Here is a 24,725-nt window from a genome sequence, read left to right as displayed (position 1 = left end):
AATATTAGGTTCTATTTTTGTTGCATGTTCCTTAATACTATACAAAGGTGAAGGTTTGTCTTACTAATTAAAAGAAAAAAAAACTTAGCCACTTATGCCAAGTGGCAGGAGCCAGCTGTCAGCCACATGACCATCTCCTTGTGCACTGGGGAGGATCGGACTTACAGCATCAATTCCAAACGGGCTAACTTTGTCCTGAGTCTTCTGCCCTATTTCCCTTCTGACTACCCCAGGGAGTTAGCAACCCCGGGGCCGAGGCCTAGCCTCGGATTTCCAGAGACGCTTTCGATTCCTTTAGTGCAATGTAAAGTGTGCCCCCGAGATAACACAGCAATTATCTAGGACTGGCAAGTCTCACAATCCCCGCCCTGACTCCCCTGCTAGTTCCAGCCAGCAGAATCCGGGCAGTATGCAGAAGCTGTACGCAGAAGTGTAGCTGAGGAGACAGGGGCCTCAAATCAAGGAGGCACTTTGTAGGAGAGGCGTTCCCTGCTCAAAGCCCCAGCATGGGACACAGTGCCCATTTCCCTAGGTTTCCCGATCCACATGATATCCTTGGACTTTCATCTTTGCTTCTGATCTGGGGTGGGGACTGAGTCCTTTTGTGAAAGACTCTGAGGGCTCTGTTTTTATCTTTCCCAGCTGACAGTTCTCTGTCTGCGGGAATGGGAAAGCAAAGTGACCACCGGAAGTACAGCTCCCACCTGGGGACTCTCCCTGGGAAGTGCTTGCAAAGCCTCCCTCCAGGCAGCCCAGGCTCCTTAAACACTGGCCGTTGTGATTTGAATTCCCGGTTCTTGTTCCTTATGGAACTGCTCCTTGCATTTCTTTCTTTCTTTCTTTCTTTCTTTTAACAACATCTCAGTTTATTTTTTTATTTTAATTTTTTTTTAACTTACATCCTTGCATTTCTGTAGAACTCGAGCTCCTGCTCCAGTTTCCAGGACCAGAAGGTTGCCAGCATGTTCGATCTGACCCCGGAATACCGTCAGCAGCACTTCCTCACTGGACTTCTCTTTACTGAACTGGCTGCTGCCCTGGATGCCGAAGGAGAAGGGTAGGTGTCTGACATGTAAACTGGAATGCAAAGCAGAAACAACAACAACAACAACAAAAGCCAAAAAAAAAAAAAAAAAACCCCACAAAACCCAAAAGCTCCTTACTAAAGTTTGCGATCCAGCCTCTCCTACTTGGCAAAAAAATCTCTACCATTCACCAGCTCTGAAGAGTGGAAGTATCCATGTGTTGAGAAAAAGGTGCTCATGGGAATGTGGAAAGGCATGAGGGACAGAGAGAAACCCTCATAAAATGGCTTTTTTTCCAGCCACTTATTCATTGAGAAGGATTTCCCATTTCTACTACAACAGGCTTCCCAGGGATGCTCTGATTAGTGAACTTGGTAACAAAGCCATTTATAAGATATGCCCCAGGTGTGATCTGTGTACACACAGGGGAAGCAGCGAGATGCTGCTTGGCTTCATGTTGACCAAGGAAGTGGCCACTGATGGGAAGGCAGTCACCCAGTGTGCAGATTAGGTTTCTTGCAGGGAGACCTTCCCAGATTGAAAGAGATGCCCGGGGTCCAGGGCTTATAAATCCTTTCACCTTTTATAAGCCTGATCACCCAGGGGCTTGTGGCAGGATCTAGTCTTGAAGTCAGTGGACAGGGATGGAGATGGACCCACCCCTTCTTTCCTTCTCTCCCTGTGCTCCCTGAGCCATAGGATTAGAAAACCACCATCTGCCCAATTGGATGGAAGGAGACGATGCCTTCCAAAATATTATACATTCCATTCAACACTTACCGAATGCCTACCATGGGGCAGACACAGACACAGTTGGGAGTATATCAGAGATACATCAGTGCACAAAACAGACAAAAGTCCCTGCCCCCATAGAACTCACCACTCAGGGACCCAGATCCAGAGATCGTTAGGATTGGAAGATAATTCAAGCTTAGCCTTTTTGGTGTTTGGGTTAGGCACGAAGAATGGAAGGAACTTGCCCAAAGTTACATAGCAGAACACATCCAGAGCCATGGTCTCCAGAGTCCTTTCCTGGGGTAAACCCTCCAGTACCACACCATCGCCCTCCCTGGAAAACCTCTACCTACGACTCCTCTGTTTTTCCTTGCTCTGCTAAAAAAGTTTCTGGACTAAAGTATGCTGATTAGTGGTAGCATTGCTATATGTTTACAGATTTTTGTCTAATTGGAAGTTTTCAAATTTTCTCTAAGTGCTTATAATTTAGTGAAGGAAACAATGATAGAAGCACCTTCAGCTTATGTTAACTGCAGTCACAAAAGTATCCTAAGCGCTTTGACCATACTGATGTTGGCCATGTGAATGTCTGTCTCTGCCTCCCAGGAAGTCAGTGTGGGAAACGGAATGTTCTTCCAGAAATTCAGGTCCTGAATGCATCCTTAGAGAGCTTCAATCTCCTCTTCTCTCAATCCTAACTATACTCCTCTCAAGTTTCTCAGTAGAACTTTCTACGCTATAACTAACATAAATTTCCACAGCAACACAAAGTGCCGTGATCCATAGGTACTGAGAATGAGGTTTGAGCACAACAAAATCGCCTTCATGTGCAAACACACACACACACGTTTTTCCTTAATTTTCCTTTGCTAGCAGTGATCCACGTGACATCTGAAAGTACTCTTTAGTATTTACATTAGCAGAAGTTTCTAATTTCCATTTCCCTTCTGCTGAGATGTCAAGGGCAACAGCCCTGACATCTGTTTTGATTCCTCATAAAATTGTTGCTGTTATTTTACTAGCAACAGAGTAGAGTATGTTCAGAGGTCATCATGTAATTTTCAGTCAGGTGGGTACGTTCTTCAAACACACACACGCACACACGCACGTTCTTCAAACACACACACACACACACGCACACACGGTACCTTTTCTACCCCCCAGAGGGTAACTAATTAAGAGTGTCTCTCCTTTGGCAACACAATAATCCCTGATTTCTGGGTTGTCAGTTACCCCTCTGGAAAGTCATCAGAAGTATTGTCACATACTTATTAGTAACTTTACCATGTGGGCTAAAACCTCAGAAAAATCTCCTTTAACAATACTTCCTCATCATCAGTACTTCCTTTTGCTGCCAATACAATTAATAGACTCACCAACACCTGCCCATCTGAAGGACAAGGGCCAGTGGGCATGTCTCAGTAGCTGGACTTCTGAAAGGAGCCACAGCTCCAGTTTCTAAGGGTCTCCCTAGAACCCCCTTACCTGGGGATGTCCATAAATGCCCACACATCATTAAATCCCTAGTGTTTTTCAAGCACGTGGAAATTATCTAGCATCTCTTTGTTATGCTACCAAATGGTTAAAGACTTAATTCCAATCCTTCACATGCTCTTCCAGAAAATAGATGGGAGAGGACCCTTTCCAACTCATTCCATGAGGCCAGCATTACCCAGATACTAAAAGCAGATAAAAGACATCACAAGAAAACCGCACACTAATGTGACTGCAGATATAAATATCCTCAACAAAATACTGGAAAACTGAATTAACAACATATAAAAGGGATTATATGCTCGCTGTAGCTACATAGATTTATCCTAGGAATGCAAGATTGGTTTAACATCTGAAAATCGATTGATATGATACACCCTATGCATAGAATAAAGAATGAAACACATTCAGTCATCTCAATAGATGAAGAAAAAGCTTTTGCCAAAATCTAATACCCTTTCTTGAAAAAACACTCAATAAATCCTATAGAAATAGAAGAGCAGCTCCTCAACCTGAGAAAGGGCATCTGTGAAAAACCCACAGCTAACATTGTACTTATCAGTCAAAGACTGATTGCTTTCCTTCCAAGACCAGGAACAAGATAAGATCATCCACTCGTGCTACTGCTATTTTATTCGTCATTGTACTGGAAGCCCTACCCAGAGCAAGTAGGCAAGAAAATGAAGTAAAGGCACCCATATTGGGAAGGAAGAAGTATAACTATCTCTGTTCACAGATGACATGATTTGTTTTTAGAGAGTCCTATGGAACCCACTAAAAACCTATTAAAGATAATAAATGTGTTCAGCAAGGTTGCAAGGTACAAGATCAATATGCAAAAATCAATTATATTTCCATATCCACATGAACAATGTGGAATGAAATTAAGAAAACAACTCCATTTAAAATAGCATCAAAAAGTAATAAAAATCATAGGACTAAATTTTTTAGCAAAGGAAGTATAAGACTTGCACACCAAAAACTATAAAATACTTTAGAAATAAAAAGATCTAAACAAGTGGAGATTCATGACATATTCATGGATCTTAATACTACTAAGATGGCAATACTCCCCAAGTTGATCTACAAAGTCAGTGCAACTCCTCTCAAAATTCCAGCTGGATTCTTTGCCGATATTGACAAGCTGACCCTAAGATTCATATGAAAATTCAAGGGACCCAATATAGCCAAAACAGTCTTAAAAAAGAACACAATTGGAGGGCTCACATTTCCTGATTTCAAAATCTACTACAAAGCAATAGTAGTGGTTCTGCCATAAAGATAGACATATCGATCAATGCAGTTGAATTAAGAGTCCAGAAATAAATCTTCACATTTATAGTCAATTGACTTTTGACAAGGGCACCAACACAATTCAAGGGGGAAAGAGTAATGTGTTCAACACATGGCGCTGGGGCAACAACTGGCTATCACATGGACAAGAATCAAGTTGGGTCCCTATCTCATACCATGTGCAGAAGTTAACTCAAAATGATCAAAGACCTCGATGTAAGTGCTGAAACTGTGAAACTCTTAGATGAAATCATAGAGATAATCTTCATGAAATAGGATCAAGCAATGGCTTCTTAGATCTGATGCCAGAAGTAGGCACAAGGAAAGAAAAAAAAAAGTAGCTAAGTTAGACTTCTTGAAAGTGAGAACTTCTGTGGTATGTAGGATATCATCAAGAAAATGAAAAGACAAGGCACAGAATGGGAGAAAATATCTGCAAATCATAGATCTAATAAGGGATTTGTGCCCATTATATAATTTTGTAAAGATTTATTTTTTTTTATTTTAGAGAGAGAGAGCGCGCGTGCACATGTGGGGAAGGGGCAGAGGGAGAGAGAGAGAATCCCAAGCAGACTCCCCACTGAGTGCGGGAGCCTGACACGGGGCTTGATCTCATGACCTATGAGATCATGACCTGAGCTGAAATTATGAGTCAGAGGCTTAACTGACTGAACCTCCCAGGCTACCCCCTCTATTTATAATATTTAAATCTTACAACAATAACAAAAAGACAAGTAACTCAATTTTTTAATAGACAAGGGTCAGAATAGACATTTCTCCAAGGAGAGATGACCAATAAGCACATGAAAAAAGTACTCAACCACATTAACCATCAGGGAAATGCGTATCAAAACCAGGTAAATACCCCTTCTCGCTTAGTTCTTCAGGCAACTGTAACAAAAACACCATAGCCTAGGTGGCTTATAAACAACAGAAATTTATTTCTCATAGTTCTGGATGCTAGGAAGTCCAGGATCAAGGTGCTGGCAGATCCAGTGTCTGATGAGGACCCACTTCCTAGTTCATAGATGGTCATCTTCTTGCTGTGTTCCCTCATGGCTGAAGGCAGGAGAGCTCTCTGGGGTCTCTCATAAGGGCATTCGTCCCATGCATGAGGGCTCCACCCTCATGACCTGATTCCCTCCCAAAGGCTTCTGCTCCTAATACCACCACACTAGGAATTAGGTTTAAACATATGAATTTTGAGAGGACACAAACATTCAGTCCATAGCACCTTCATACCCACTAGGATGGCCATAATAAAAAGATAAATACTAACTAGTGTTGGCAGAGAGAAAATGGAAACTTTTCCCCCGGGGTCGGGGGGATGTAAAATGGTGTATCCATTGTTGAAAACAGTTTGGTGGTGGGGCGCCTGGGTGGCTCAGTTGGTTAAGCACTGGACTTCAGCTCAGGTCATGATCTCAGGGTCCTGGGATTGAGCCTCTGGGCAGGCTCCACACTCAGTGAGGAATCTGCTTGTCCTTACCACTCTCTCTCTGCCCCTCCTCCTGCTCATGCTTTCTCTCTCTCTCTTGCAAATAAATAAAATCTTAAAAGGAAAACATTCTGATGGTTCCTCTAAAGGTTAAATACGGAGTTACCACAAAATCCAGTAATTCTACTCTGAGGTATGAAGTAGATTTCATATCCAAGAGAAGTAAACTTATATCCATACAAAAGCTTATACACAAATATCCAAAGCAACATTAATAATTCATAATAGCCAAAAAGTGGAAATAATCCAGATATCCATCAACTGATGAATGGGTTATTAAAATGTGATCTGGGGCTCCTGGGTGGTTCAGTTGGTTAGGCATCTGACTCTTGATTTTGGCTCAGGTCATGATCTCGAGCCCTATGTCAGGCTCCATGCTGAGCGTGGAGTCTACTTAAGATTCTCTCCTCCTTCCTCTCCCTTTGCCCCTCTCCCTTTGCCCCTCTCCCCTACCTCAAACCCCCCTACCTCAAAATAAAATCTATCTGCACAATGGAATATTACTCAACAATAAAAAGGAATGAAGTACCAAATACTACAATATGTTGGACTTTGAAACATCAAACCCAGGACCAGAACACAGGCAGTCTGTTTCTGGATTCTAGACACTTCTACCCTCTTTTATTTGGTTTTCACATGTCACCCCAATGATCAGGAGCATTCTGATTCCTCCTTATTGTTTAAGAGCATTTTGGCTGATCTCCCTTGACCATAACCTCTAGCTTTCTGTGTTGTGCCAATAGGATCAGCAAAGTGCAAAGGAAAGCGGTCAGTGCCATCCACAGCCTTCTGAGCTCTCACGACCTGGACCCGCGCTGTGTCAAACCGGAAGTGAAGGTCAAAATCGCTGCCCTCTACCTGCCTTTGGTTGGCATCATTTTGGATGCTTTGCCACAACTCTATGACTTTACAGGTAATGATGCCTCCATGTCCTTCCTTGGATTGTTGGGGGCCCCTGCCAAGGGAATGAAGTTTCTGCTCTTAGCTCTAGTGCTGATATGTTTGTGTGAGCAGGTTTCCACACCGGTGCTCTCCAGACGTGTTTCATATAAGTCCCAATAAGTTTGGGGGGTTTCGGGGGTTTGGTTGTTTTTCTTTTTTTGGTCCCAATAAGGTTTTGGTTTGTTTGTTTTGTAAAGGACCGTAGTCATGTGTGTGTGTTTTAAAATATTTTTTATTTTAATTCAATTAATTAACGTATAATGTATTATTGGTTTCAGAGCGACAGGTCTGTGATTCATCACTCTTATATAACACCCAGTGCTCATTCCATCACCTGCCATCCTTAATGTCCATCACCCGGTTGACCCATCCCTCCAACCCACCTCCCCTCCAGCAACCCTCAGTTTGTTTCCTAAGAGTCTCTTATGGTTTTTCATTCAGAAATCACTTGTTCATTCATTCACTCATCTGCTGGTATATGATGAACTTTATAGACCATACATCACAAAGGATGAAATACTAACAGAATTACTCCCATAGGAGATCACCACTCTAAGGCATTGAAATAAAGGTGTTTCTTCTCTTTTCTCTTATGAATGGCTTAGGAAAGAAGCAGACTCAGATGACCCTAAACAATTGTTCCATATCATGGTGTCGGGGTGCCTGGGTGGCTCAATTGGTTAAGCATCTAACTCTTGATTTTGGCTCAGGTCATGATCTCAGGATCATGAGAGTGAGCCCTGCACCGGGCTCTGCGCTGAGTGTGGAGCCTGCTTGGGATTCTCTCTCTCCTCCTTCTGCCCCTCCCAACTCTAACTCTTTCCCTCTGTCTCTGTCTCTTTCAAAAAAATCACGGTAATCATGGTGTCTTCAATATTAGGAAATTCTTCCATGGCAATGGAATTTTGCCTTTGGCCCTAAGAGGCTGATTCTGGGGTTGGAAGTCCGTATCTCTCATTTTTCAGCAAGAGGACAAGATAAATTGTCTTACAGGAGTTTGTGGACCTCCTGAGTTTATTTACATATTACGGTGTGGATTAGGGAATGTAGATGAACAGAAAATGGGCAAGGGATGTACAGAAGCAAGCTTGGCCCAGAGGGTAAGCGTTCTCTGGTAGTGCCTGACTGGAGTCCAGATTGAGAATACAGCTGTCTTCAAGATTTAATGATATAATCCAGAGCACAGCAGATGACCTGTAGACCATTGCCAGAATTTTGCCGAAAGTTTCTAGAAAGTTCCATGTAAAGACCTATGACTCATTTGTTCCCAAAGCAGGGAACTGCTTTAGCACACATTCTCCTAAGCTTCCTTGTTGATGAGAATTTTCCCAGTCAGTCACTTTAGATCAAAGCTTTTCAGCGCTTGACCTCCAAGGCTCTTAAATCTCAATGGTTCCTTAATGTATGGCACTGACCTTTATAGTTGTGATGTAGCTGACAAAAGGGAAAACAGTGAAGGTATTCTATTATTAGAGGTAATATAGCGCATCTATTACATATGGAATCCTTACTACTAAGAAGAATATAGTTTTTTAAACAGATATACCTGAATTCAAATTCCAGCCTCTTTATTGCTACATGTGACCTTTGAAGAATTCCTCAACCTTTCAATGGCTTCCTTCCCCTTTCCTCAACTGTAAAAATGTGGTAACAATGTCTACATCTTAGCATGGTGATAAGGATGAACTGAGAGACCCTCTATAAAAGCATTTTATGTGGCAAATGTTTATAGCCTTCTGTCTTTTATAACCATGACCCTGTGCATATTTAGGGGAAGTAAGAATGCATCCTCAAATCGGATAATGTTATCAGATCTTACATAATTGCCACATGCTACTCATTTTACCATTTGTTTAAAAACTCGGCTGCCTTTAAACACAAATAGTGAACTCTTATTTTGAAAAAACTGAGTTCTAAAAATATTTGAGTTCTGTTTTCAGAATTTTAGCAGAAGGAAATACTGTTTGCAATCTAATTTTCCTGAAAAATTGAAGATACAAGTACTTACAACGTTGACAAGCATAACAAAATAAGAGTTTTTAATGAATCAATGAGTTGCAAGTGATTTAATACACTTTTCTGAGAACTGCTTAAGCAAAAACTTTGTGTGTGATTGGTAGTGAAAAACCAACATTTTAAGTGGTGGGTCCTTTTTTTTGTCCCCACACATCTAGATCTACATGTAAACATAAGTATGTCTATATTATGTAGAGATAATAAATTAACGTTCATATCAGATATTTGAAATTTAATACCTTATTGCCGAATTTGTGATATTAGCTTGTTAATTTATAAAGAACTGAATAGTTCTGTAATTACAGGTTCCTTTCTATTTGGTCATTTTTAATATATGAATAGAGTAAAAAATATATTACACACCTGAAACTAATATTATACTAACTAATTGGAATTTAAATAAAAATTTAGAAAAAATTTTAAAATACTATATTACAGGAAAGTCTTATGAATGCTTTGAAATTTTTTATTTTTACAATTTGAAAAATTAATTTCTAGCTGAATCTTTTGCTGAGCATTTTGTCTCTTTTATTAGCCTGCCTGCTTTTTCCTAGAGAGGGTGGCAGTTTAGCAGTAATGCTAGACATCAGGGTTTTGGTTTTCTTTTTAAGATTTATTCACTTATTTGAGAGAGAGAGTGTGTTGGGGGTAGGGGCAGAGGGAGAGGGAGAGGGAGAGAATCTCAAGCACACTTCCCACTGAGCAAGGAGCCTGATACGGGGCTCAATCTCACAACCCTGAGACCATGATCTGAGCTGAAATCAAGAGTCAGATGCTTAACCGACTGAGCCACCCAGACACCCCACAAGACATCAGGTTTTAAATTACTGTGCTGACTTTAGTGGCTAATAATTATCAGTTCCTCTGTGGGTAGGAGACATAGGGAAATACTGTTTTGTGCTTCACATCAGCAAAGATTTTTTTTTTTTAACTTTTAAAGAGCAAAAATTGAACAGAAAGTATAGAGACTTCCCATATACCCCCTGCCCCCATGTATATACAGCTTCTCCTGTTGTCAGCATCCCCCACTAGAGGGGTACATTGGTTACCACTGATGAACCTACAGCAATACATCATAATTACCAAAGTCCATGGTTTACATTAGGGTTCACTCTTGGGGTTGTAAATTCTGTGGGTTTGGACAAATATATAATGCTGTGTATCCATGATTATGGCATCAACCAGAGTTGTTTCTCTACCCTAAAATTCCTCTGTGCTCTGCCTGGTCATCCCTCTCTCCCCCCAACCCCTGGCAGCCACTGAACTTTTTAGCATCTCTATAGTTTTGCCTTTCCCAGATGTCATAGAGTTGGAATCATAATATGTAGCCTTTTCAGATTGACTTCTTTCACGTAGCATGCATTGAAGATTCCTCCGTGCCTTTTCATGGCTTGATAGCGCATTTCTTTTTACTGCTGAATAATATTCCATTGTCTGGATGTACTACAGTTTATTTATCCATTCATCTCCTGGAGGACATCATGCTTGTTTCCACGTTTTGGCCATTAGAAACATGCAGATTTTTGGGTGGGCATAAATTTTCAACTCCTTGCCTAAATACCAAGAAGCACCATTGTTGGATTGTATGGTAAGGCCAGTGATGTTTTCATTACACAGCTGCAGATGCCCGTAGTGGAAAAAATCGTGCCAATGGCTCGGATGAAGACCAAGAAGGGACCAGTGCAATTAACCAGAATGTGGCGCTGGCCATAGCTGGAAACAATTTTAATTTGAAGACAAGTGGAACAATGCTTTCTTCCTTGGTATGTTGGTGCACCTTTCTCTGGTTTATTTTTTGTTCTGTGACTTGTCCCATCTTCTCATGGGCTTGTTCTTGTATTTACCTACCGGAACCCAGAGCAGAGCAGGCTGTGAGATTCCTGCCTCTTTGCTCAGTTCCAAAAGGCATCGGCGTGGAGCTAGCAGCTGAGAAGGGCAATGGCACACGTGAGGCAGCATAGTCACAGATCGTCCTGGCTGCAGCAGTAGATCCATAAACCAAATCCAGGCAGTCTCAACGGTGCCTGAGTTCAAGGTTCAGAACACCAGAAAGAGGTGAACTTGGGATATCTGAGATCAGCTCAAAGAAGATCAAACCAAGGCTCCCTTGGTTGGGAGGCTTGAGTGGCGTTTATTCTATGTTTATCATTCACACTATGTTTGCCTCCAAAAAAGTGGTTGAAATGGTTGAAGGGGCCAGTTGCTTGGGGTGAGTACTTCTTAGGCAAAAGACTTCAGCTTTTCTGGGTCCCCAGGGAGCCCAAACAGAGTAGGATAGCTCTGTCCTTTTGCACAGACTCTGGGCTTAAAGAGCAGCGCCTCCAGGAACACGGGGTCTGATTTCTTTGAGGTGGGAACTCCTTTCCCTGAGGAGCTCGACTCTTCCTTTGGCAGACAGTGACAGCACTGCATCGTCCAGCTTCATTTAACTTTGCATTTCAGCGTAAGGTATACATCTGCAGAGAACTCCGCTTGGTTCTCTCCTGGGAGAGGCAGCATCTAGACCTAAGGAGCTTCTCTGCTGGATGGCTTTCCTCTCTTCCTTCCAGCACTTAGCAAGCCCCCACCCCGAGGACAGCCCCGGGAGGGCTGGAGGGCAGGGATGTAAGAAAGAGAAAAAACCCTTGAGAGTTGACATCGCTCATCATCCTGCAGTTGGAGACATACTGTGTTTCATGATCTCCTTCACCTTAATAATGTGCATCTTACCAAAGTTAGCTGCCCAAGGCAGCGTAGATGCCTTTTACATTGTTAATTGGCTCAAAGGGCATATGCTCAGATGCCCAGAGTTCACCGTTAGAGGATCTTCCCTAGGCAGTTATCACTAAGGTTTTCATATCTTCTTGTCACCATACTCAGGAAGACTAAACTAATTTCATAAGCCCTATCATTCCCAAACCAACATTTCCCGCACATACTCACAAGTAGGCAGTTTCACATTCCACTGGGTATTAGCTACACCGTGTGAACCAAAGGTGCAGCCACATAATCTTTGTCTTGATTGGATGAGTAAAAGAAAGTGTGCTCAGCACTCAAAATCGAACACTTGGGACCCAGGTCTTAAAGCAAATAGCCTGAGCCCCCACCCCCAACCCCCAGGAAAACATAAATTTTAAGTGAAGTCCCAGCACAGAGGACTCCACTAAATTAGGGATTTGATTCATTTGCCAAGCACTTCATGACCCTTATATTATACTTTGGACTCTGACACAGAAGTTCACTCTTGAACAGTTAGGATGTTTCTGGAGCCTGGCTAGTCTTGTTCTCTGCTCTAATTTCAACCCTCTGGTGTCCTGCTGGAAGGAGAAATACTTGGAATCTTAGCAGCTTGGAAGCTCCCTTTGTATCATTGAGACTGGGGGTGGGGGGGCTGGTCAAGGCAGGACAGACCATCAGACCACACTGCTCTGGAGCCGGAGGGTGCCGCCGAAAGCCTGGCTCAGATACCGCCCCACGTGAGCCCCTTTGCTGAGCACCTCAGTTCAGGGAACGCAGCTTCGTAGCCCTGGAAAGGTCGGGTTCCTGGAAACAGTTTCCCAGCCAGGGACAAGTGCAGTGCCTGTGTTCTAAGAGCTTAGCATCCCCTAAGCTTTTGGGGTTCCCATGGCTCTACTTCTTCCCCCACGTCCATCTTGCCCTCTGCCTCCCTACAGCCCTATAAGCAATACAACATGCTGAATGCTGACACGACCCGGAACCTCATGATCTGCTTCCTCTGGATCATGAAAAACGCCGACCAGAGCCTCATCAGGAAGTGGATCGCCGACTTGCCATCCATGCAGCTAAACAGGATCTTAGATCTCCTTTTTATCTGTGTCTCGTGTTTCGAGTACAAGGTGAGTGTGAGGTGGCTCAGCCTTGCACCAACTCTTAGCTCCCAGGTTCAGGTCGATGTTGTTACTACGGTTCCCCTTGGCTTGGGGGTGGAGGGGAGGCACCATCTGTTGGTCTCACTTCTGTATTAAAACCCATAACCTCTTTGCATTCTAGATACGGCCATTTCTCAGAGGAAGGATCTCTGCCTTCTTCAGAGAGAACCCCATCCCATTGTCATTCGCAGGATTTCAGCCATAGGACGCCCCCGAACAGTATCTCCATGGGGGCACATGTCCAAAATGGCTGTTCTTCGCTGCAGAGTGCTGTGTTTTGGGGGTTCTCCCCACGCACAGACATCTCACTACACTGAACAGCCTTCTGCCTCTTTCCTGTCCAGGGAAAACAGAGTTCTGACAAAGTCAGTACCCAAGTCCTGCAGAAGTCAAGAGATGTCAAGGCCAGGCTGGAAGAGGCTTTGCTCCGCGGGGAAGGGGCCCGAGGGGAGATGATGCGGCGCTGTCGGGCTCCAGGTGCGTTGGCCTTGCCCTTCCCTGCTTCCTGTCAGTGAGTTTTACACCCTCGGTGAGAAGTGTCCTCACAACGCGAGTAGACCTACCACTGCTTTCTTAAGATGTTAGGATAATAAAGACAAGCAGGTTCCCGGATTCCGTGCATGATGTATGAAATGTTAGCTGTGTACTTTCGAGGGAAGGCTGCTGTCCTGAGGTCACAGGAACCCTGGAAATGTCCCCAGATGTGTCTTCTGTTTAAGACTTGTCAGTGGTACAGGTCACATGCAAGGACATGAGTCACAGGATAGGTGGAATGTGGTCACCCTCAAGGTCAAAGCCTCTCCCTGGGGCATTTGACTACTCGTCTTTGTGGAGCACAGTCAAGACGCTGGATAATTCTGATTCCACAGTCATCTCCCCCATCATTCAGGGCATTACTAGAACACAAACGATTCCCCGCCCCCAACCAGGGGTGTCCGAGTGTTCCAGGCCTGCCAGGAATGATCTCAGAAAGGCTGAACTCACTGCTGTAGAGTTGAGTGAGGTTCTCAGGCATGCTCCGTCTTAGTCACCATGCTCAAAGTTACAGAGTGACAGCTCATTCTGTGCAGTGGGACACAGTGGCTGGGAGCTTGGGGGGAGCTCAGCTCTTGCAGTGGTGGGGGGAGGGCACCCCCATTTAACACCCACACACTCTTCTTCAGTAATAAACTGAGAACCCCAGTTTCACTGGAACCCTCTGTTCAGGACATACATGCTCACCCACACTCCAGAAAGGCAAGGGTTCTACAGCTGTAGGCTGTCAATCAAAGTGCAGGTGGCCAGGTCCTGGGCAAAACCATGTCTCCTCCTGGCGTCCCTCATGGGCTCTAATTCGCCGGAGGCGCGGTGCTGAGTCCTCTCCGCTGAGCTTGTTACGGAACTTGTGGTTATCTTAGAGGGTTTCATGCTAATCACATTCCTCTCGTGCATTTCTTAACTCCTAGGGAATGACCGATTTCCAGGCCTCAGTGAAAACTTGAGATGGAGGAAGGAGCAGACACATTGGCGGCAAGCTAATGAGAAGCAAGATAAGTGAGTCACTCAGCAACTTTGTGCTACTTTTACCTAAAGTCTAAAACCCTTTTTCCCAGGCTACTTGTATTACTGAAACAGCTACATCCTTCCAAGGGTAAGAAAGTGAAACATCATTATCTGGGTAAATTCGCTTCGTCCAGGGACCCAGGATAACCAAAGGTATAAGGAGTAATGATTTACAGCTCTGAAAACTTGACCACACTGATAAGCATTTAAAGAAAACTAGTATTTAGCAATCTCAGATAGTCTGACCAAAGCTGCTGGAGGTGACAGAACAGGGCACCCAAGACCACATAGTTCAAATTCATATTTCCATTCCGGAAGCATGTACAAAAGGTGTAGTCAGAGATATTTATGTCAGTATCACTCAGTATTTTTTAAAATGGAAACATTGTAAATGCTCAAGAATAGGGAACTATGTAAGGAAATGTTAGGTTGCTATTAAAATTTCATGACATGGGACATGCTTATGATATAATGTTAAGTGAACCAAAGCAGGATAGACACTTGATTTTAGAGTAGAATCTTAAATCTCTAACTACATAGGGTAAATACATTTCAAGACTGGCAGGAAATTTACCAAAATATTAACAGCGATTTTCTCTTTGGGTGAGAACAGGTGGTTCTCTTTGGGTGTTGAGGTAATCGATGTTTCTTTCTTTATACTTTGCTGTATCTCCTACAATGGGTATGTGTATTATTCTCTATATATACATGCACATATGCACACATATACACATATACATAAGATAATACATGCTATTATCAGCAAAAAATATAAAAAATGAAAGAAGAAAAATCCTGCTGCTTGGATTGCAACGTATGAGATATATATGTGTAAGACTTTGAATACATAAGGACATACAACTAGATATGTTGAACAGGTAGCTCATGTCTGCCATTCCTCTTTGTAGCAGATAGCCTAATGAATCTCAGGGTCCACTGAGCAAAACATTACATGGTTGAGGACCCTGCCCCACACACTCGACAAGGTATTAGGTAGCCCATCTCCACAGGGTATGAAGCCCCCATCATGGGGGTGTGGGGGTAGGGCAGACTTGAATAACAGTGTTGTTTCCTCAGTAAATACAGTTACTGTCTTTGTTGTCATCACAAGAATGAATCATTCTAGTCCGCTTATGGGACTTCTGAGAGTCAAATTTATTTTAAAACATGAAGGAGATAAACACATTTTTATTACGGATGTTACTGAGAAAGCCCAGTTGTTGCTCTTATTAGTAATATCCATTTGCTGTGGGTATTTTATTCTCGCTTTAAGTTCCCTGAACTAATTTTTGAGATGTTTGGTTTTGAGAACCTATAAATTCTAGCTCAGGCCATGCGCACCCTGTCTTCCCCAAAAAACAAAAAGAAAGAAAGGCGCGTGGAGTTCTGTGCTACAGAACTGCTTAGGGGGTTGAGCCATTTACTCTCTGAGATTAGGAGAAGAGCCTAACAAGATATGTTTGGCCCGGGCTGCATAAATTGAGGTTTTGGGAAACCTGCCCCTTTTGCTTGCAGAAATAACACCACACTGAGCATGCAGGGCCTCTCAGTACTCCCTGGTCAGGGGCAGTGTGGGTTATTTTGTTTTGTTTTGTTTTGTTTTTCAAGAGAAACCATAGTGAGATTTAGCTATTTGGAAAACTTTTTGTCATTATAATAGGGGTGTCTTTCACCTTTTTCTTTCAGATCATTTTTTAATTATTTTGGATCTGTTTCCTTTAGAGCAGTAATTTTCAACTGGGCTATACACTGGAATCACCAGGAAAGCTTTTAAAGCTCCCAGTGCCCAGATGTACCCCCAGAACAATGAATTCAGAACCTCCCGCAGTAGGACCCAGAAATCAGTATTTGGTAAAACTCTAGGCAATGCCGTTGTCCAGTCCGATTTTAGAACCAACGTTTTAAAGGACAGGCTGGTAAGCTTTCTAAGACCTGGATCAGAGGCAGTGATAGCTGAATGAAAATACAAGTGTACTTAATAGGACTGAACTGTACACTTAACAATGGTTAAGATGGAAAACTTTATGTTATGTGTATTTTACCACAATTGAAAAACTTTGACAACAAAAATGAAAACCAGATCTAGGTCTGCATTGTCCATAGGGTAGCCACATTAGCTATACAAGTGAAACATAGGCCAGATTTTGACGATTTAGCACCAGTGAAGGAATGGAAAAGGTCTCATAAGTAATTTTTATAGTGATTACACATTGACAGTTCTTTTTTCTGTAATGGGTCAAAAAAAATATGTTCAGTTACTTCCACCTGTTTCTTTTTGCTCTCTTTAGTGTGGCTACTACAAAATGGAGAATGTTATTTGTGTTCCTCATTATGTGTCTGTTGCATGGCATTGCTCCAAATCAAAATCTACCAATATATTTTTTTAAAAATAGCTTTTATATTTCACTTTCCTTACACAAATATTATCGCTTGCAGAATGAAAAACAATGTCGGAGCCCCTTGGGACCAGAGAGCCTATCCTAAGCTTGAAAATTTTAAAAATTTTATTTATTTGTCAGAGAGAGCGAGAGAGAGCACAAGCAGGGGGAGTGGCAGGCAGAGGGAGAAGCAGGTTCCCCACTGAGCAAGGAGCCCCATGCGGGACTTGATCCCAGGACCCGGGGATCATGACCTGAGCCGAAGGCAGACTCTTAACTGACTGAGCCACCCAGGCGCCCCAGTTTGGAAACATTTAAAACACAAGGAAGTATTTATTCTGAGCCCTCAGCAGCATATAAGCAGTGGCAGAGATCCCATTGTTGGGTGAAGGGGACTCAAGAACAGCCAGGTGGTGACCCTTATCCAAGATTTGTGGGCTCACATCATGATGCCCCAACCCCTAGGGTGACATTTTGGCCTCGGGAGCGTCTTGGGGAAATGAATTCTTCACACTTCCCTTTTCTGGCCACTAAATTTAGATGATACAAAATATCCCTTTCCACCTTCACTTAGATTTTATGAGAATCAATGAACTAGCGCCTGAAATATTCTGGTTCCTCAAAATGGAAACCTCACAGAGAAGCAACACCAGGCGATTTCCCGTTCCCTACCATTCCCTAGTGGGTAGTAACCAGTAAACACCCAGCGGGATGTTAGATGACCTGCCGTCCTGCAGGAATGCCACCTTGCTGCCCACTGGGGAAAAAAACAAAAGGTCCCCACTTGACTGAGCAACCCCCCAAGGTAGTCTTTGGGAAGTCAAGAGACTGACTCTTCCCTGCCCCAGTTCAGAAGTAGCAGCTTTCCTAATCCAGCAGCAGTGTTGTCTGCCAGGTTCAGATCCCATCCAGCCCCACTCCCCCTGGCCTGTGGCACAGGCTTCCCTTGATTCAGATCTAGAGATGGTTCTCATGCAGGAAATCCAGGAACGGCCCGAGGCTTCACACAGCAATTGGATTGGCTAGCCTGACTGCTAGTAGTGACCAGTAATTGCTTTTCTCCCCATTTTTGTTATTTCTGTAACTGTCATCATTATTAGGCACTAATCTCAGAAAGGGTCCTGCACTCTCTGGTTCCCTGTGGCCAGCTCCTCTGTTTTCATTTCAGGATGGACTATTCAGAACATTTCTTTATGCTTTGGTGCATAGATTTGCCATCACTGGAATACGGCCAGGGTTGATATGCTCTTTAATTTGACCTTTTTTTTTTTTCTTAGAACAAAGGCAGAGTTAGATCAAGAAGCCCTGATCAGTGGCAATCTGGCTACAGAAGCAAATTTAATCATCCTGGATATGCAGGAGAACATTATCCAGGTGAGGACAACACACACACCTGATCTGTTCGACATGTTTACTGGAATTTAATAAGGAATTCTTGATAGATAACTGTGAAAGAAATGTGATCCCAAAATGCCCCCCCCTTTATTTTTTTTTACCATTTGTAATAGTGTTCACCTTACAAATTCCGGAGATACTCAACATTCTCCTGGCTTCTTTGACTCACTGCTCACTTAGGTGCTTGACAAGGTGATCCTCATAGTTAAATCTGCCAAGTCTATAGCATAGATGGTGGCTTGTGGCTGATGATCTAGAATAGGGATGGTAGCTGGGGTTTTTGTTTTGTTTTTTTGGTTTTTTTTTTTCTGATGGGCCAACTCCAGTTGAATTAAAGTTGACATCTAGTATGGGAGCTAAGGTTATGACTGGACTAGGTGGAAAAGGTGCTAGGTCTGAACAATGAGGTCTACTTTGGACACTGATTGGTGAAGGAAAGTTACTTGTACCATGAATTTGCCATCCCCGCTGCAGAAAAGCATAGTGCCGCCGTGAACATTGCAGTAAGACAATTTACCATGCTAATTTTATCTCCTAAGTGAGTGTTTCCAAAAATTCCCTAGAAGTCTAGGTCATAATGGGGTTTTGGTTAACCTGAGAAATGAGTCCCTCTGTGTTTCCAGTGAGAAATCATTTATTTGGGTAGATCTAGTGTTGCTTTTTGGACCTAGGAAGAGAAATATTGTTGAAACCTAGGAAAACCTTAGTTATCCATACTTTTAGGTGGTCTAAAATCAAAGTAACTGTTATACAAACATAAAGACAAAAAGTATGTGGTGTCTCTGTTATCTTAAACACTTGGCATCATATTGATTTTATCTCTATCCATCACCGCTTTGACTGCTATGTACTTACCAGTTCTCAAAATGTTTTTTTTTTCCCCAAAGAAATGGCACTTATCTGTCATTCTCTTCGGTGGTATTAGTCTTGCTGTTCTATTTAGAAACACTGCTGTCATCAAGCAGCCCCTTTTATACTGGGAGGCTGACAATTGTGTTTTGGAGCCCACAAGGAAAGCTGTGCCTTCCATATAAAGAAAGAGCATTCCAAGAGCTGTTGTCTGGGCTGGGAGGATGGTGTGCCTTATATCTTAGTTTAGCAGCCTGGAATTGGGCATAAATCCCAAATCATTTGGGAGTTTTGGAATAAAGTCATTTGGAAATAGGTCTTCAGCTGTCATGGTAATGGAGGATGTGTGTGGTGGCCAAATCCTGAAGATCTTAGACTAAGAGAGATGGAATGTCAGCATCGCTGTGCTGATTGTCAAGAGCGCCGACTTGTGTCCTTCACCCCTCTGCTCCCTGGCACAGGGATTCAGTGACGCTGTTCTTCCGTTCCCCTCAGGCAAGCTCGGCTCTGGACTGTAAAGACAGCCTTCTGGGAGGTGTTCTAAGGGTCCTGGTGAATTCTCTGAGCTGCGATCAGAGCACCACCTACCTGACTCACTGCTTTGCGACGCTCCGGGCTCTCATCGCCAAGGTAAACACGGGATGCTTGTTTTCTTACTCCTAATTAAGAGCTGAGAATCTCATCCGGCCTCCCTCTTCTCCCATCAGGTGCCCCAAACCCACACAGCACGGTATTCAGTGCCATCAAGGTAGAGGTCTTAAGTCTCCCTAAGAATAAAGCAGATGCCCTGATTTTTTTGAGAAGTCACCATTAGGAACAACAGTGGCTCTCACACTTGAAATGTGGATAGAACTATAGACATTTGACATGGCCACTCACTGGAGACATGAGGGCAAAACCAGCTGAGCACCTTTACCTTTCACCCTTTCCAATACCGCATCTGGGTGAGCTTAATGTCCTAAACATGACGCCCATCAGTAAGTCTTGCAAAATGTCTTGTCATAAAATGAGAGAAGATTTAGAAGTAAATTTCTCATCGCCTGAAGAATATAGATTTTCCTTACGTCAAGTGGTCTAATGCAGTTTACTTTCTCCCCCTGGATTGGAAAGCTCTCAGTCGGTACCTTCTTAACGGGATCTTTTACATTTTTTTAAGTTTATTTATTTATTTAAGTAATCTCTACACTCAACATGGGGCTCAAACTCACAACCCAGAAATCAAGAGTTGCATGCTTTTCCAACTGAGCCAGCCAGTAGCCCCGGGATCACTTACATTTACAAAGTAGAATTCTCCTGCTCTCCACTCTCAGGATTATTTTCTCTTTCTTAGTCACCAGTAATTTCCAGGGGGCTCAGTAAATGCAGGATCCTTCCTGCAGAGAGGTGACTTTGCCAGTGAACGCAGCCTGGCTAATGATGCGGTGAATCACACAGCCCTGATCTTAGTTGTGCTCTTCATAATTAGCTCTTAAGTCGACTCCGTTGCTTCCATTCATCTTCTGACTCAAGGAGCTCATTATCTTTATGGAGCAGTGCATGAACTCTTCTGGGCTCTCTACTTGTCCCAGCAGACATTGCCCATTTCAATAGGCATCCAGTCCAGAAAAAAATACGAAAGTGCCCCTGGATGCCTCATGGGCTCTGTGTCTCTCCTAGTTCGGGGATTTGCTGTTTGAGGAAGAGGTGGAACAGTGTGCGGACCTGTGTCAGCGAGTCTTACACCATTGCAGCAGCAGCGTGGACAGCACCCGGAGCCAAGCCTGTGCCACCCTCTACCTCCTCATGAGGTTCAGCTTTGGAGCCACCAGTGTAAGAGCTCGCACCGGCGGGGTGACCCAGAATCAGTAGAGAAAGTCAGTGCAAAGCATTGGTTGAGGAAAAGTTTGCAGGACTGCCATTTCCTTCCGTCCTGTGTGAAGGAGACAATTGATGCTGTAGATGGATGGCAGCTTTTGAGTTTGCAACCAGACGTGAAGATGGAGACTGATGAATGCCATGGTTTCCATCTGTGTGTTTCAAGGACAAGTGAATGAATATAGGTAGATTAAAAGTTGTCCTCTGTGGGGAAAAATACAGCAGGCGGGTTAAGAATTCAGAAGCGTTTGTCTTGTTTCCAAATTCTGATTGAATGGTCCCAGACTGACCTGTGGAGGAGAATTTGAATGATCAGTATCATCTGAGTTTTAATCAAAGCTTTGCAGCCTTTGGATTTATGCTTTATTGCAGAAGAGTTAACCTTTGCTTTAGTTTATCTAGATTTTAGTTTATTTAGATTTATCTAGATTTTAGTTTATCTAGATTGTTTACATTTGTGGTCATGTTAACGAGCATGCCCAAGAGATCTTAAAAGATAAATTGGCCCATGGGAAAAAGACAGGGTCCTCACCATATGTTAGGCATAACTATTGAAAATATTTAGGACATTTTCTCGGGGGCCCCCAGGATAACGATATTTTTCCACAGGGCGAGAAGGGAAGGAGAAACAGAGAGTCACTGTGTGTCCAGGGTCCCGAATCTCAGAAAGCATGGCCATGGGGATACTGTTCCCTTTTCCAGTTGAAGTCAAGTCCCAAGAAGAGGAATCTTGGTACAAAAGGATCCGTCTTTGAGACCCAACTTTGTAGGAACCTCCCAGCCTTACAGCATGGAGGCCATCCAGTCCTCAATGAAAATTTAAAGGGAACTGACAGATTTATGTCACAGCAATATCCATTTAAACCATTTAAACAACGATATGAATCTTGTGCAAAGTAGAGCTCACATTTCATTGAGAGGAAAGGAAATGGTTGAGACAGGGTGAAAGAAAACTTTGGGGAGCTCCTGGTGTCTGGCTCCACTGCCTTCCATTAGCTGCTCGCTGAGTGTTTCTTACTTGGTCCATCTTTTCCTCTTCCTGACACAGAACTTTGCAAGAGTGAAGATGCAAGTAACCATGTCTCTGGCATCTTTGGTGGGCAAAGCACCAGACTTTAACGAGGAGTACCTGAGAAGATCCTTGAGGACGATCTTGGCCTATGCAGAAGAGGACACAGCCATGCAGGCCACTCCTTTCCCCACCCAGGTAAGCTGAAGAGCGTGCCTTACCTCATGCACAGGTTCGGGATCAGCCAGGTATAAACTTGTGTATATATACGTGTGTGTGTATACTGTGTATCCATGTAATACATATAACATAGAATTATATAACAGTTCTATGTTATACATAAAATATATAAATATTAATAACATACATAAAATACATAAACATTAATAAATGTTAATATAAAATATAAGTAATAGAACATATTTATATTAAAAATAAAATAACATACACAAAATATATATAAATATTAAAAATATTAATATAAAATATCTTTTATAAATAAAGATAAATATATAAATATTATGTATACATGTATTTAATATATAGCACACTCTATAGCACACGTGTATAATATATAGCACACATCATATATATATATATAATATATATATAACATAAGCTGAAGTCCTAAGCTGCCTCCTATTTGGTATAAAAAGCCTGGTTGTTCCAGAGTACTGTTGAGGCCTCTTCCAGGTTGCAAATAACTGAAACTAAGTTCAAGTTAAACAAAAAGAGGGAAGGTAGTATAAGGATTCGGGGCTAATTCATGGAGCCCAAGGGCCAACCCACATCTGAGCCTCTGAAGCACATGGACCTGCAAAGATGAAGGCCACGGAGGGTCCATCCAGGCTCCCCTCCACCTGCGAGTTCTGCTCCCAGAGAGAAGCCCACCCATGGCTGTCCCGTGCCCTTCCAATGCAGCCCTAGCTGGTTACCGTGGATGACAAAGCCAGGATTTTTTAGAGGTGTACACTTTTTTGCAGGTGGAGGAACTTCTCTGCAATCTGAACAGCATCTTATATGACACGGTGAAGATGAGGGAATTTCAGGAAGATCCCGAGATGCTTATGGATCTCATGTACAGGTAGGCTTTTCTGATAAAATCAAAGGGTGTCAGTTGAGGGTCTAGGGTTTGTCACTGTGGAGGTCTTGTTGGTGTCATTATTCTAGGCCATGTAAGTATACTGTTTTGGATGACATCCAAAAGCATATATAGGAATTGGTAGAAATTAATCATTCAGAGTGAGTTGATTCATGTACACCTTTTTAGAAATATCCCCCTAATTTAAACTGAGGTATCTCTCACAACAGTATCTTCTACTTACCAGAGAATGAGAGAAAAGAACTATTATCATATGAATTATTTCCTATATTTTTTCCAGTTATATTCAGATATACATGTACCATTTTATTTAGAAATCATATTTTACTTAATGGTTTGAAACTTTGTTTTATGGTCCTTGTTCGGGAGAAACCACTTAGAGAAATAAATTGGTTCTGATGTGATGTCTTAGACGGGTCGTACTTTTGTCTTATTATTCTGAGAGAAAGGAAAGAAAAGGGAGAAAATTGCTAGAGATCCATTACAATAGACCTCATTTGATTGGGCCTTTTTCTCCCCCATAAAACTTTAAGTAAATGCTATTTGTTGAGGTCCAGCACACGCTACCTGTGATAGGAAAACAACCGGACTGATAAATATTTGCTTTTTCCTCTCATTTTCTGAACAGGTGGGGAAAAACCTCTAAGGGCAGGTGGGAGTTATTCTTGGGCGGTGGGGAAAGTGGCCATACACAGTAGAACAGTGTCATTTACCAGCTGTCCTTGAAACTTTCTTATTCTGCCTTCAGAATTGCCAAGAGTTACCAGACCTCTCCTGATCTGCGGCTGACCTGGCTCCAGAACATGGCTGAGAAACACACCAAGAAGAAATGCTACACGGAGGCCGCCATGTGCCTGGTGCACGCAGCGGCCTTAGTGGCCGAGTACCTGAGCATGCTGGAGGACCACAGCTACCTACCCGTGGGCAGTGTCAGCTTTCAGGTGGGGAGCTAATGCAGTTTTCCCTGGAGAGCGGTGGTTCTCAATGGGGGGGGGGGGCGGTCTTGCCTGCCAGCCCAGAAGGCATTTGACGATCTCTGGAGACATTTCTGGTTGTTACAACCAGGGATCGGCTCCCACCGCAAAGAATTATCTGGCCTCAAATGTCAATAGTGCCAAGGTTGAAAGAAATCTCCTTTTGTGTATTATATTTGCCTCCTCTAATTGCTTTACTATCTTGTTTTTTTTAATTATTTACAATAAATGTAGAGTTGATAGGCACTCTAGGCATTCCCAAACACGCAGGTCCATGATTTCATTTGACCCTCCCCATCCACCAGTGAAGCAGGCAGATAGGCAATGTACTATGACCCCTACTTTACAGATAACGAAACTGAGAGAGCAATTTTTCTAAGGTCATTTAAACTCTTTCTCAAAGACTCGGAGTTGGCACAGGACATGACAACCGAGAAAGTATTTTCCAGACACTAGAGAAATGATTTCCCACATGATCCATTCCTTTGATCGCATGCCCCAACTCTGTAGCGTCGCACACCTCAGTCCCAAAGCAAGGAGGAACCACATGGACCTGGGAAAGGCGAAAGGGGCCTGAAGCAGTACTTTCTTAGGATAAGCTAAATATTGCCTACAGTTAGCAAAGTGTCTAGCAGGTCTGAAAATTGACTCAGGCTAGGATGCTCAGTGGCCACTTGGATAGCTTTTGCTGAATAGTTTAATGCAGTCTTTAGAGAAAATAAAAGCTTTATGAGTCCTTTTGTAAGAGAG

The 24,725-nt window shown here is 42.9% G+C and overlaps 1 protein-coding gene across 2 annotated transcripts in view; it reads left to right on the top strand.

Annotated features, from left to right (window-relative positions):
• The window catches only part of DOCK8 (dedicator of cytokinesis 8), a 218,192-nt gene that overhangs the window by 163,696 nt on the left and 29,771 nt on the right, over positions 1-24,725 (top strand). For both annotated transcript variants that reach the window (XM_028117339.2, XM_028117340.2), the window contains 12 exons: positions 918-1,057; positions 6,789-6,958; positions 10,621-10,766; positions 12,657-12,839; positions 13,217-13,349; positions 14,318-14,405; positions 18,070-18,166; positions 19,532-19,666; positions 20,693-20,845; positions 21,939-22,097; positions 22,883-22,983; positions 23,750-23,942. In XM_028117339.2, coding sequence (XP_027973140.2) covers positions 918-1,057; positions 6,789-6,958; positions 10,621-10,766; positions 12,657-12,839; positions 13,217-13,349; positions 14,318-14,405; positions 18,070-18,166; positions 19,532-19,666; positions 20,693-20,845; positions 21,939-22,097; positions 22,883-22,983; positions 23,750-23,942 — 1,698 coding nt within the window. The remainder of the gene's footprint in view (positions 1-917; positions 1,058-6,788; positions 6,959-10,620; positions 10,767-12,656; positions 12,840-13,216; positions 13,350-14,317; positions 14,406-18,069; positions 18,167-19,531; positions 19,667-20,692; positions 20,846-21,938; positions 22,098-22,882; positions 22,984-23,749; positions 23,943-24,725) is intronic.

The sequence above is a fragment of the Eumetopias jubatus genome, unplaced genomic scaffold (assembly GCF_037043125.1).
Source record: "Eumetopias jubatus isolate StellerSeaLion01/CBP00866 unplaced genomic scaffold, mEumJub1_p1.0 scaffold_15, whole genome shotgun sequence".
Classification (NCBI taxonomy): domain Eukaryota; kingdom Metazoa; phylum Chordata; class Mammalia; order Carnivora; family Otariidae; genus Eumetopias; species Eumetopias jubatus.
Note: the sequence above shows the minus strand (reverse complement) of the source record. Positions and strands in the feature narration are given on the sequence as shown.